This window comes from Dermacentor andersoni, chromosome 8 (genome assembly GCF_023375885.2).
Source record: "Dermacentor andersoni chromosome 8, qqDerAnde1_hic_scaffold, whole genome shotgun sequence".
Classification (NCBI taxonomy): Eukaryota; Metazoa; Arthropoda; class Arachnida; order Ixodida; family Ixodidae; genus Dermacentor; species Dermacentor andersoni.
This window is the reverse complement of record NC_092821.1, coordinates 133,791,178-133,803,502: the sequence shown is the minus strand read 5'-3', so window position 1 is coordinate 133,803,502 and position 12,325 is coordinate 133,791,178. Positions and strand designations below refer to the sequence as shown.

General features: G+C 43.8%; 1 protein-coding gene across 1 annotated transcript in view; it reads left to right on the top strand.

Annotated features, from left to right (window-relative positions):
* DNAlig1 (DNA ligase 1) overlaps positions 1-12,325 on the top strand; it is a 28,427-nt gene that overhangs the window by 2,833 nt on the left and 13,269 nt on the right. The window contains exons 4-9 of the mRNA XM_055067812.2: positions 547-672; positions 2,756-2,833; positions 3,550-3,745; positions 5,335-5,505; positions 7,664-7,901; positions 9,470-9,571. Of these exons, the coding sequence (XP_054923787.1) occupies positions 547-672; positions 2,756-2,833; positions 3,550-3,745; positions 5,335-5,505; positions 7,664-7,901; positions 9,470-9,571 (911 nt within the window). The remainder of the gene's footprint in view (positions 1-546; positions 673-2,755; positions 2,834-3,549; positions 3,746-5,334; positions 5,506-7,663; positions 7,902-9,469; positions 9,572-12,325) is intronic.

The following is a 12,325-nucleotide window of genomic DNA, read 5'->3' as shown; positions in this document are numbered from 1 at the left end:
TCCTGTTCGCATTCTTTTGTATCTGTGTACATGTGCTAGATCTAGCCCTGGGATCGTTACCCAGTTCCACTCACGGCCACGGCGGTGGATGTCATCCGTCACCAGACACGTGGACCACCAGTATCATAGCCGTTGTGCTTTCTACTTCGGTTTGGAATCTGACGTCTTTGTGAAAGTAGTTAGTTTCTGTGTTGCCGGGAGACTGGGAGGTGAGGGTATTGAGACTGACGTCATTATTTTTTTGGTAGAATGCTGAAATTTGGTTTGTACATAATTTGTGTTCAAGGCAACTAATTTTGAAGCCCTTGAACTGCACATGTCTTGTTTGAATTTGTTGTGAGAATTGCTGATCCATTTGTCATACGAGTTACTGATTATTTCTGTGCTTTTGTAGTGTTTCGCCAAATGTGTGCATGATGTGTTTTTTCTTCTTTTCTCTCTCTCATGGCATCCTACTCATGTAATCCCACTCCTGCTTGGGCCGCATTGGCCTGCAGTGTTGCGAAATAAATAAGTTTTCACTCATGTATAGCCTTTATTTCACAGCTCGCAAGACCGCCAAGCGTAGTCCCGAGCCCAACCGGCTGTCCACAGAGTCCGGCACCAAGAGACCGAAGACTGAGGCAGCTTCGGAGGAAGAGCCATTACCTGCACAGGCTTCTTCTCCACAGGGTGAGCAAGGAGGAAAGATAAATAGTTTTCTCTGCTCTGCTTTTTCTTTTTTTTAAATAATTATTATTTTAAAACTGTTGTACTTGCTTTGAATTGTTTTATTTCTTGAGATGTCCCAAGATGACCCATAGAAACTAGTGTACCTTAGAGAACCGCTGTAGCTGTCACAGTTGCTGACATGAAGGTTGCCTAGATGTTCCTTCATCCCTCATAACAGTTGTAGAACAGTAGTGGTAGTGTTAAAGACTTTTTGTACAAGCATGTTTTCTTTAACCTAATGCTGCTTTTGCCACAAGGCTGGCTTCTATGTTTGATATTATAGACAGCATTGTCGCAGTGAAAATTATTCCACTATGCCACCACCGACAGATGACTGCAAGGTAACATACACAGATGTCTTGTAGTACAGCAAACTACAATGGTAGCTTTAAACATGCATGCATTATGTAAAATCAGTTCTAAAAAAAATATTATAGAGCGACTGAGGCAGAACCTCAATGCCTCTGTTTACAGGAAAAGCTGCCTTTTCACCCGAATTCGAGCTGTGTGCAAGCTTACCATAGTAACAAGGTAGTTAGTGACAGGTCCTATCAGTAAGACATAAAAAGTTGCTGCAAATACTTAGCCTGAGAGTTGCTGTTGATTTTAATGGCAGCACTGGTGTTCTGCTTGGTAGGCACTTTCCGTACAAGCACATGCAAGTGTGTGTGTCTTAATGTGGGTGTGTGGGTCTGTAGGTATGTGTAAATGTGTATTTATGTGTGTAAGTGTTTGTGTCTGTAATTATGTTGTGTGTGTCTTGATTCTCTCTTTTTCATCCATTACCGTACACCTGTGGCTAAACTAACATTTATCTGTTTATTATTTCATTATAAAGTTCTCAATATGTCTTGCTTGAACCGGGTGACAAGTTAGAAGTGTTTGCTTTTCAAATTAACTAGAGTTCATGGCATTTCACTGCCTAGTGAAAAAAAGTGATGGGTACAACAGGGTTCTCCCCAAGAAATTTTGAAGTGTGTATATATAACTTTCGAAAAAGGGGGTGGGGGAGGGGTGTTGAGTACACATGCGAGTAAACTTCTTTTTATCATTCCTTTTCTTTTCCTTTCTGACATTTTTAATGGTACATTCAATAATTTTGCATTTTGGACACATTAGTAAAAAAAACATGGACCAGTAATGTAGCCTACTGCAATTGCTAAGCATCACCGAAAGAAAAGAATGCACTGCTTTCATAATGTGGGCAAAACGTGTGCCAGTCATAGCTTTTATATTAATCCATCGTTCTTGTAACAACTCAACATGTTTGATGTACGTTAACATTTATCGAACGTTGTCCACCCATAATGTCTATCCAACATTCAGAGCTTGTTATATATGTAATGTTTTTGTCTAGTATTTTATTTATTTTTAATTGAGTCATTTACTCACTCGGAGCTTTATTATTAATGTTTCGTTCTTCACAACTCACATGAGTGATGTTCGCCAACATTCTTCAAATGTTGTCTCTCCCCCCCCGCCCCATGTAATACCTGCAAGGAGCTTTAAGGGTACAATAAATGATGGTGATGATGATAGAAAATTTGCATCAGCCAATAAGAGTGCTTGCCGTTTCCTTTTTTCCTTTGCTTCTATGGCTTTTATTTTTGCATGGCAAAATACAGCCTCACTGCTGCTGTGGCTATCTCAAGCTCCCAGCTCTTCTATATAAGTTGGTAGTAAGATTGGTGGCATTGAATCAACAAATAAAGCATTGCGATTCGCAGTGTGATGGCACCTCCCGAAGCCTGATTTTCTACCTGATTTTTGTCGATAGTTCACTAGAAAAGGGCAGTTTTTCTCAGCCTCTACTTGCGTTTCTCACTAATATTTCCCCACACGATTAATGGACACCTAAGGATTGTGGAAAAAGAAGGAATGAAAAATTTTAACCAAATCAACCATTGTTATTGCCAAGTACCCCCACGCACGGTCAGGTGGTCAATTGGAGCAGTGGGAGGCATTTCCCCTGCTGCCCACCATGGGCAGAACATTGTAGGTACATCCAGTAAGTCATGTAGTGCATGAATTGTCTTGGTTGCAGACAACAAGAAAGCCAAGACAGAGCCAGCTGCGTCGCCTAAACAGGAGGAGATGGAGACCGAGTCTACACCTGAAGCAGGCAAGCACTGAACTTAGTCTCCCTCCTTGCAGTCAGACTTTGATGTAATGGATTATCTAATACAACGAAGTAAATATAAACTTTGGTTTATCGTGCTTTATTTCAATAGAGTAGCAGATCACTACTATGCTTCAAGAATTCGAAAGGCCTCCTGGCCCCCATATGCACTCCACAATGAACTTTGTCGACACTCTCTGTTTTCACTGACTGGCTCGGGCATGAGATGTCGAATTATAGATGTCTGCGCCGCCGGGTTTGTCTTTGTAGACGAGGGATTCCTGCAAACGGCATTTTGGTTCCTCTAGCGGCCACAACGAATCCGGCTCCAACACCCACTTGGACGGGTTCTTTTCATTAGTACAGTTTGGATTTAACAAAACCATCGCATACACTTGATGGCTGTTTTATACAATTTTATTTTTTTACTGCCGGTATCAGCGTGCGTGGTTAAACTATAGTGATTTTGGCAAGTTGGTATAAGTTCACTGCTTGTGTTTTTAGCTTTTTCTGCTAACCACTCACCTATTTTCTCGCACTTTGGTGCTTTGCGCTGCATTCATGCTATAGTTAAAACAAATATTGGATATAACGAAGGTATTTTCATGTCTTATGCGACTTTATAGTAATGAAGTTCGACTTTATTACATTGTAGACTTGGTAGCCTCTTGTAAAAGTGCGTGAGGTTAATTCTGGATTGTTGTGGCTTTTTATTGCAGATGAAAAAGTGGAGCCAAAAAAGGAAAAAGAAGAGAACGAACAATTGGACAAAAAGAAAGTAACAAAAGCCTCGCCACCAAAGAAAGAAGAACTCAAGGACGAGAAGCCATCTAAGAAGTCCAAGCCCTCGTCTCCGAAGGACGAGAAGGCCAAAGAAAAGCCGCAGGCCGTAGCCGGGAAGAAGCTCCAAAACTTGTGAGTGTTGTTGGGTGTGACTACTGTTCATAGAAAGCTGCTGTATTGGCAGTGATATGGCAGAAAAATTCGTGCTTTCTTTTTTCCCCTGTAATTACCAGCGTATGCTGTGGCTGGATTGGTAAAAGGGCTTGCTTTGTCGACTGAAATTTACCAATTGTAAACGGAACAATTTTGTTGACCTTACTGTAATACCTACACTCAACTTCCATTAATTCGATCCTGACAGGACTGACAAAACTGTTTGAATTATCCGGTGGAGGTTAAACTGAAGAAGAAACACACTGCCGACTCATTTGGCCGTAGTTGCCTGACGCGTGCCCACTTTCTATGTGTCCAAAGTAGAAAATAACATAAAAATGACAGTAAAGCTCCTAAACAAAGTATGGATCTAATGCGCACCTGATCTTTTAGCAAAACATTGTTGCACGATAGTGGTCCAGTCTCTTGCAGTCAACTTAGCCACGTGGGATTTTAAAGTTAGCTTCGTCGCAACACGTCTGTGTTATGCAGCAAAGCATACGAACACTACAAAGGTGGTTTTGTGTTCGTTTCTGATTGCACCATACAGGCAATTTTCAGCCCAAATTTCTTTTTAAAAAAAAAGCAGCCGTTAGAATCGCGTCCATACCGTAACCAGGCATTGCGAGCTACGGTTATTACTTGAAAATCTTCCTAGGGGGGGCTAAAAATGGGCGTTTTAGGCAAGCAACGACACGTTCAACGCTTTCACTGCCCCTTAAGCTTTGCCGAGGCACTCTCTGCCATTAAAGGGGTCACTACTGGGGTCACCATGAGGCTCAGACACGTGTGTGCTTACTAGTCAAGTTCTAATTATCCGACGAAGGTTAACCTTATGATTGAAATAACGAAGGTTTGGGCTCATTGAAATGCATGGGTGCTGACTGGGACCTTGGGCTGGGATAGAATTAACCAAAGTCAAATTAACGAGGGCCTACTGTATCATATTTCACACTTGGCATCGTCATTCCTATCTGGCATTTATACCGTTCTAGTGCTCACGAAAGTTATCGGTTAAAAAAGATGCTTTGAGCATGTAAAACTGAAAGTTGGGCTACTTCATAAAGGTTCATGAATATGTCCAAAGTTCCAGAAGACAGACAGACAAAAAGAAATAACAGAGAAAGCTGTCATTCTCTTTTTTTGTTTTGTTGCTCTGTTTTTGTCTTCTGGCACATGGGCCCAAATTGTGAGCTTCAGATACAGTTTGGAACACTAATTTACTGTTTTAGATAGACCTAATATTTGCCTTGAGTGTTCTTTCGAAATGCGTCTGCTTCATGACTTTCCACGGTGGCTCAATGGCTGCTGAGCATGAGGTTGCACATTTGATTCCCAGTTGCCACTGCTGAATTTTTATGGACCGTAATGTAAAAATGTTCATGTACTGTACTTTATGTGCATGCAGGAAAGAAACGTGGGTGTTCAAAATCAATCCGGAGCTTTTCACTGCGTTGTACTTCATGCCACATGTGTTGCTTTGGGATGTTAAACCTCGGCTAATTAATTGATTAGTTAGTAAAATTGCTCAGTCACAGCAAGATCGGCTTACTCTTTCTCTTGAACAGTGCCTTCACGTCTTCAAAGTCAGACCAGAAATCGTCTGCTGTGACATGTGACTACGACCCTAGCAAGGCCAACTACGACCCCGTGGAAGACGCCTGCTGGAAGAAAGGTGCCAAGGTGCCATACCTTGCCCTTGCCATCACCTTGGACAAGATCGACGGCATCTCGGGCAGGTAGGTTTGCAAGTTGCTGCACCGTCCTGAGGACGGTAACGCGAATGTAAGATTAACTAGAACGGAATCCTAGTTCGAGCTAATTGGTTGGGTTTCAGGTGGTTGTCTGAGCCTAAAAAAGCAAGTGTTTCTTTTTTTTTTCAAACGAACCTCATTTGGCAACGTAACTCGTTGTGCAATGTACATGCAACATGCACACTCACTAAGCTCACCAAATATGACGATTAAAATTACTGTATATTTCCACGTACGTAACAGAGCTTCCTGCAAAATATTACTGGGAAAAATCTGGTATTGCATTCGTTCAGCTACCTTGTGAATGATTGCTAGTGCATGAATTTGCCTAGTCTTTCATTCTTGTAGATTCAGACATTCTTGTGGTTTTATTTATGACAGTTTTTCTTTCTAAATATCCGAGTGGTCATATTTTTCCAGAGGCATAAAGAAAAAGAAGTCTCTGTGCACGTGCATAATCGTTGCAGATTGTTGCATTAGTAGAGGAATATCTTGTAGAAGATGATCAATTTGTCAAGTCACAAAGCCGCTTGAAGCAAGGACTAAGTTAGGCGAAATCATTCACAACCTATGATTTCCATGCTGGTTGAACCATCATACTTGCTGTGCTCATAGAAACTATAGAGTCAGTTCCCTCGAATAATTTTTGCTAGAATCTCTGATTTATGGTCTTGACAAGGCTATCATTAGCACAAGCTTTACTCTTGCTTTCAAGTATGTGGTCGTTTGTGTTGCAGAACATCAAATGGTGCAAGTTAGGTGTTTATAAGGACATTCACGATAAGGTGAGGTGGTTGTTTCGAGTGCTTAAAAGTAAAGTTTGAACAAATGTTAGTGAATGGTTAGTGCCTGCTTTGTTGCGTTTATTACTAGTCTATTATGCGCTGCTGATTAATCTGCAGTACAAATGCAACATACACACTCACTGTGAGTTAACAACATGGGTGATAGAAGTTACTGTATTCTTGTATGTGTTGTGAGTCTGTGTGTAGCCTGGATGCTTAGTTACAGCCCTTGAAACGGGAAACAATCCAACGAGCCTTAGGTAAAAAGAAAGGGTGCATGTAAAACTTCAAGCTAATAACTACATAAAGTAGAACCTAGTTTGTACGTTCTTGAAGAATATGCGAGAAAATACGTACTAACCGGAAAAACATACGACTTAGAAGTCACAGAAAAATTTAGTAGGCTCGACCACAGTTGACGTGTACGTAATATGAAGCGTTGCACGAATCATTGCAGCGTTGAGACTACATGCGTCGAGCTAGTGGTTTCTGAGTGGGCAGCAATGCATTTTGTCGTTTTACCACGGTGTAGTGCTTTGAGACGCCAAGGAGTAGCACTGTGTCGCCAGAGTGAAACTTGTTGCTCACTTCGCGCTGCCTGCTGCCGGGAACGGTGGCGCGTTTGGTTTATCGTGTATTAAAAGCATGCAGCACACTTCTGTTGGCACTACGCAACACGCTGTATGAAACAGATTGAAGATGCTCATCGCAATAAGGTTGGCGGCAATGGCTGTGAGTGTAACGTGCGATGACCCGCGAGGAGATTAGCTGGTACCGGAAGAGGAAACTTATTGCACGCCAGTTTTTTCGCGGGACACGTACGGATGCGCAAGTACTCTGTTGAAGCTGCTGTCGCAGGCACTTGCTGCTCTTCATCGTGCGTGCCTCTCACCTTTTCTTGATCAAGTGGGATCTAGTAGCCGGAGAATGTGTCATACAATCGCAGCTTGTAGATGTACTCAACATTGGTGCCGAAAGATTGGGTTTTGCGAGAACGTACTAACCGGCAAAAAGAAGCATAACTGTAAATGGTCATTTGTTCTGTGTTCTCATTTGCAAACTTTGGAGCCGGGAAATTATACGAAACCGAATCGTATCAACGAGGTTCCACTGTACAACTAACGGATCTCTTGTGTAAACAGCTCTGTAGAGTTATCTGTAAACGATTACTCATTATCGTTTTTATTGGGCTTATATGTTGAAGTGCGAGGTGCAAAATCGGTAAAGCATTGTTACAAGTTTTCCTACAGTTATTTTGCTGTGGTTAGGTGGACAGGGGCATTCTCACCTAAGTTTGAGCTTGAACTTCCACCATTTTGTTTTTTTTTTTTCCTTCCTCTATCGTCGTCTTCTCCCAGGCTTCGCATTATGGAAGTTTTGAGCAACTTCCTCCGCTCGGTGTTGATCCTGTCACCCGACGACCTGCTGAGTGCCGTCTACCTCTGCCTCAACAAGATCGCACCGGACTACCAAGGTCTTGAGTTGGGCATTGGCGAGTCACTGCTGGTCAAGGCGCTCGCCGAGGCCACGGGGCGTACTCCAGACAAAGTGCGGGCCGAAGCCACAGCCAAAGGCGACCTTGGCCTTGTTGCAGAGGTAAGGACACTGCTTGGTACAGTTTCGACGTTGTAGAATTTCCACACATATTGCAGTAGACTCCAGTTAATTTGATGTTTTGGTTAATTGGTTCTTGCCCAAAGGTCCCGGCTGGTGTCCACTACTTTCTGTGGGCTCAAACTATCGTTATTTCGATCCTAAAATTGACCTGTGCCAGATAATCCAAACTTGACCAGTCAGCATACATGTGCCCGATCCCTATGGTGACCCCAATAGCAATCTCTTTAGTGGTAGCGTCTGTCTTGACGGAGCTTATGGGAGAGTAAATGCATTGAACGCCTATTTTCAGCCTGCTGGCTTGCTCTAGGAAAGCTTTCAAGCAATGATCATAGCTCACAATGTCTAATTATGGTATTTACACAATTCTAACACGCTCTTATTTTTTTTTCTTTCTTCAAGACAGTTTGGCTGGAAATAGCCTGTGCTGCGCAATCAGACGATACGAAAACTGCCTTCGCAGTGTTTGTATGCTTTACTGCATGATACAGATGTACTGAGGCGAAGATTACTTTAGGAAACTGACTGCCGTTCTGTCCCACATGTAGACCCTTGCCCATTCTTTTTGCTAAAAAATGGGGCTCCCATTAGATTTTTTTGTTTAAAAGTTTCAGTGTCATTTCTACATTAGTTTTCTATTTCGGACACAGAAAGCAGGCACACGTTTGATTCGGAGACCTGTTATAATCTGGCAAACACTGCCAAATGAATCAAGGGTGTGCTTTGGCATATTTTATGAATCTTGTTTAATTCAGCCTGCCAGATAATTTTATAAGTTTCGTCGGCCTCATCAGGGGGTTAAATTAATGGACGTCTGACTATTACTTTGACTGGACAGCTTTGACTGGCAACTGGCTTGGCCCATGCAACCTGGGAGACACATTCTCATTTTCCTATTGCCTAGTGTAGTTGAAACGAAATCATACTGGTGAGCGCGACGCCGGAATACGATGCCGCCAGAGTGAAACATTACATTCACTTCGCACTGCCTTCTACAGGGAACGGCGGCACGTTTTAAGTCATCGCCTGTTAAAAGCCTGCGGTACGCTTCCAACGATCTTACGCTCAATGCACTCTGAAACAGATGGACGGAGATGCTTGTTGCAACAAGGTTTGCAGTGATAGCTGTGACTGTGGCGTGCAATGACCAGGGAGGAGATTTCCTGGTACAGCAATAGGAAACTGAGTACACACCGCCATTCTCACGCGAGACGGGCGGGCGAGTATTGCGGTGAAGCCGCTGTGGCGGGTGGCTGCTGTTGTAGATCGCTCGTGCCTTGCGGCTTTTCTCTCGTCTACATCGGATGTAGCGGCCGGAAAACGTATCGTACAATAGCAGTGTAGCGATGTACTGAACGTTGGTTCCGAAACGTAGCGTTTCCCAGGAACTTGTGAACCGGTAAAAAAAGAAGTGTAACTGTGTAGAGTCATTTTTTTGTGTTCCCAACCACAAACGTTGGTGCTGAAATTCGTATGTAACGGCATTGCATCAACGAGGTTGTACTTTATACAGCTGGTCACATTCAATGTACATTTTTCAACGCTTGCAGAGCAGCCGCAGCCAACAACGGGTGCTGTTCCCACCGCCGCCGCTGATGCTGTCGCACGTCTTTACCAAGTTGCGTGCAATTGCGGAGATGACGGGAAACTCGGTACGTAACGCCTGCCTCTGAAATTCTGCAGAACTCACTGCAACATCACATAGATGCCTTGCAGTGTAAAGGTATGCATGAAAAGCGTAGTCATGCCTGCAGGATGCGGGTTCTGATTCTCCTGATGAAGTACCTCTGTCACGAGCCAGATGGCTTTGCGAAAATGGTGTTAGGTGACTCAATTTTTGCCAGAATTGTAGTAGAGAATTTTGCAGTCTGTTAAAGGGACAATAAATAGAATAAATAGAAAAATTATTTGGGCATTGTTGGTAAATTAGTAAATTATCCTTCTACAGTGCCTTCTACCCTCTACAAAAAAAAAAAAAACACTTTTCACTCTGAGAATGATGCTTGTTGAGCCAAAAAAGACACAAAAGAGAAACAATTATTTTTATTTCCCAGAACGAACATATTCTGGAAAGGTTCATTGACTATAAGCTGTTATGGACAGCCTGACTGGGCCTATGAACTCTTTACGCTTGTGGTGACGTCACCCTGAACTTCCATTAGCAGCCCATTGCAACATTGAGGGTTTCGGCAGTGTCGGCTCGGGCCTAGTAAACTTTTCATTGGTAAAAATAACTGCTCTACAATGTGTTCTAATAGAGCGAAACTTTGGCTTAGCCACAAGGGCTGAAATACTATGAAAAAAAGTAACAACTTCGAAATCCATTACGTCACACTGATGCGAGCACTTCAAGAAGAGCAACATTGACCTTGATTTTCTCTTCTAAATATCAACTTAATACCGTGAAATTAATGAGAACAGAGTTTCGAACGAATGCCATATATACAGTCAACGACCGATTTTTCGGGCCCTCTAGGGAACGTAAAAACGTCCGAAAATTCAGGCAGTCCGAAAAAATAAATGCATGCAAAAAACACACTTTTCTTTCTTTTTTTTCTCGGATCTAGAGGTAAAGGGCGAAGTACCAGGTTTCCGAAACCCTGCGAAAGCATCAGTGAAGTGGCTATAAAAAAACGCATTCAAGAACTCTGTATGCAGCCGACTGCCGGTTTATTATGTACATGTTCATCGTCGGGCAGCCGGTATTATTGCTGCAGTGGCTTGAAGAACTTGTTGATTGTTGTTTGGACGGCGTTCCGGTTGCATGCGATCATATTCACCTCGATCTGAGCAAGGGTCGTGTCAGCACTGTACGCCGATGAAAGAGTCAACAGTGCTCGCGTCAACTCGGCGCTTGTAGGCGGCGCAGGCATTGGCTCCTCATTTTCAACATCGGAGTCTTCTGAATCCCCCAGAACCTGACTCCTTGCTCCATGCCGAACTCCTTGCTCACGTCAGCCTGCGATGGGCTGCTCACGACTTGCTTAATAATGGCGGCTTTCTTCTCCATCGTTAACCGACGGTACTGCTTTCTGCGCTTCGATGCCATCGGCGAGGTCGACGAAGACGGAGTGGGGGCCATCGAAGGCAAGCGAAATCCTCAAGTTGCGAACAGTGGAGTTTGCAGACGAGCGTCGAAGCACCTAGGCCTAGCGTTGCAGAGCACACTTGACACTACAGCACAACCACACACCAACCACGCTAGCCAAAACGTGGCCTACGCAAACAAATGAAATGGCGCCGCTCCGGAAACTCCGCCGGAGGCAGAAGCGGAAGTACGGCGATGAACAGAGCCAGCGTGGCCAGACCAAATCAGTGTGTGACGGCTAGGTTTGGCTAGTTGTGGTTCAAAGTGGTGATATGCTTCAGCTGCGAGTCGATTTCCTGTGCAAAGGTGCTGCGCGATGAGCCAAAGACCTTCCGTCGCGTCAGAAAGTCAGGAAAATTGGACGGCGGGGGTTTCGAGCGTCCGAAACTTCAGATGTCCTTATACATTGATTCTATGGGGCTTGTGGCGGTGCCGCGAAGACGTCCGAAATATCAGGCATGTCCGAAAATTTGGGCGTCCGAAAATTCAGTCGTTGACTGTACTTGCGTAATGAACACACTTTTCTTTCCCCAAAATAATGGAAGCAATGTTACGGAGTGTGCTTGTTATGTGGGGGTAAACTTTATGGGCACTTTTTCTAAATGGCAAAGATTGAAAAGTGACGCGTAATGATTTGAAAAGGGCATTAGATAACTTATCCTTGCAGTGAACGTATGCATGTATTATTTGCAAACTGTAACAGTGCTTCTATTGCACTTCTCTTCGCATCGGAACCACTGGACCTGTCGTTCAGGTCGTTGGCCGCTTCGTCGATATTGTGGTCCCACAACAGCTCATGCTCGCAAGACGTTTCAGGCCGTTTGCCATTATCGCAAGCATCGCGTTAGAGCACTGCTTTTTGGCACAAGTTGTTTTTGACGAGCGCACTGCGTGCGCCTCTTTCCTCCACCGTCCTGCTCATTGGCATGTCAGTTTATCGATGTTTGATAAGCATTTATGTTTGCTGAGCAGATAAGCTCTGTCCCCCAGCAGGCATGTAACTCCACTTGGGGCCGATCATACACAGCGAAACGAAAAAACAGGCAACAGTGCGAGCAACAGACACATGAATTCGACACTACGCCCAATCGTGCCAACCAAGTACTTGGACTCTCCTGTACACTGCGCTCAGCCTCACATCCGTGCGTGCGGGGTCTCTCCTATTACAGCAGAGTATAAAGCCAATAAACTGCGCAAGGTTGGTGTTGCAGAAAGCCAGTTGTGTTTTTTGTTTTTCTGTTTCGAGTCTGCAAGGTGCCGTTGCGTTGGCACTGGTGGCAAGCATGCGCAAAGAACAGTCTGGGTGTTATTGCCGTCA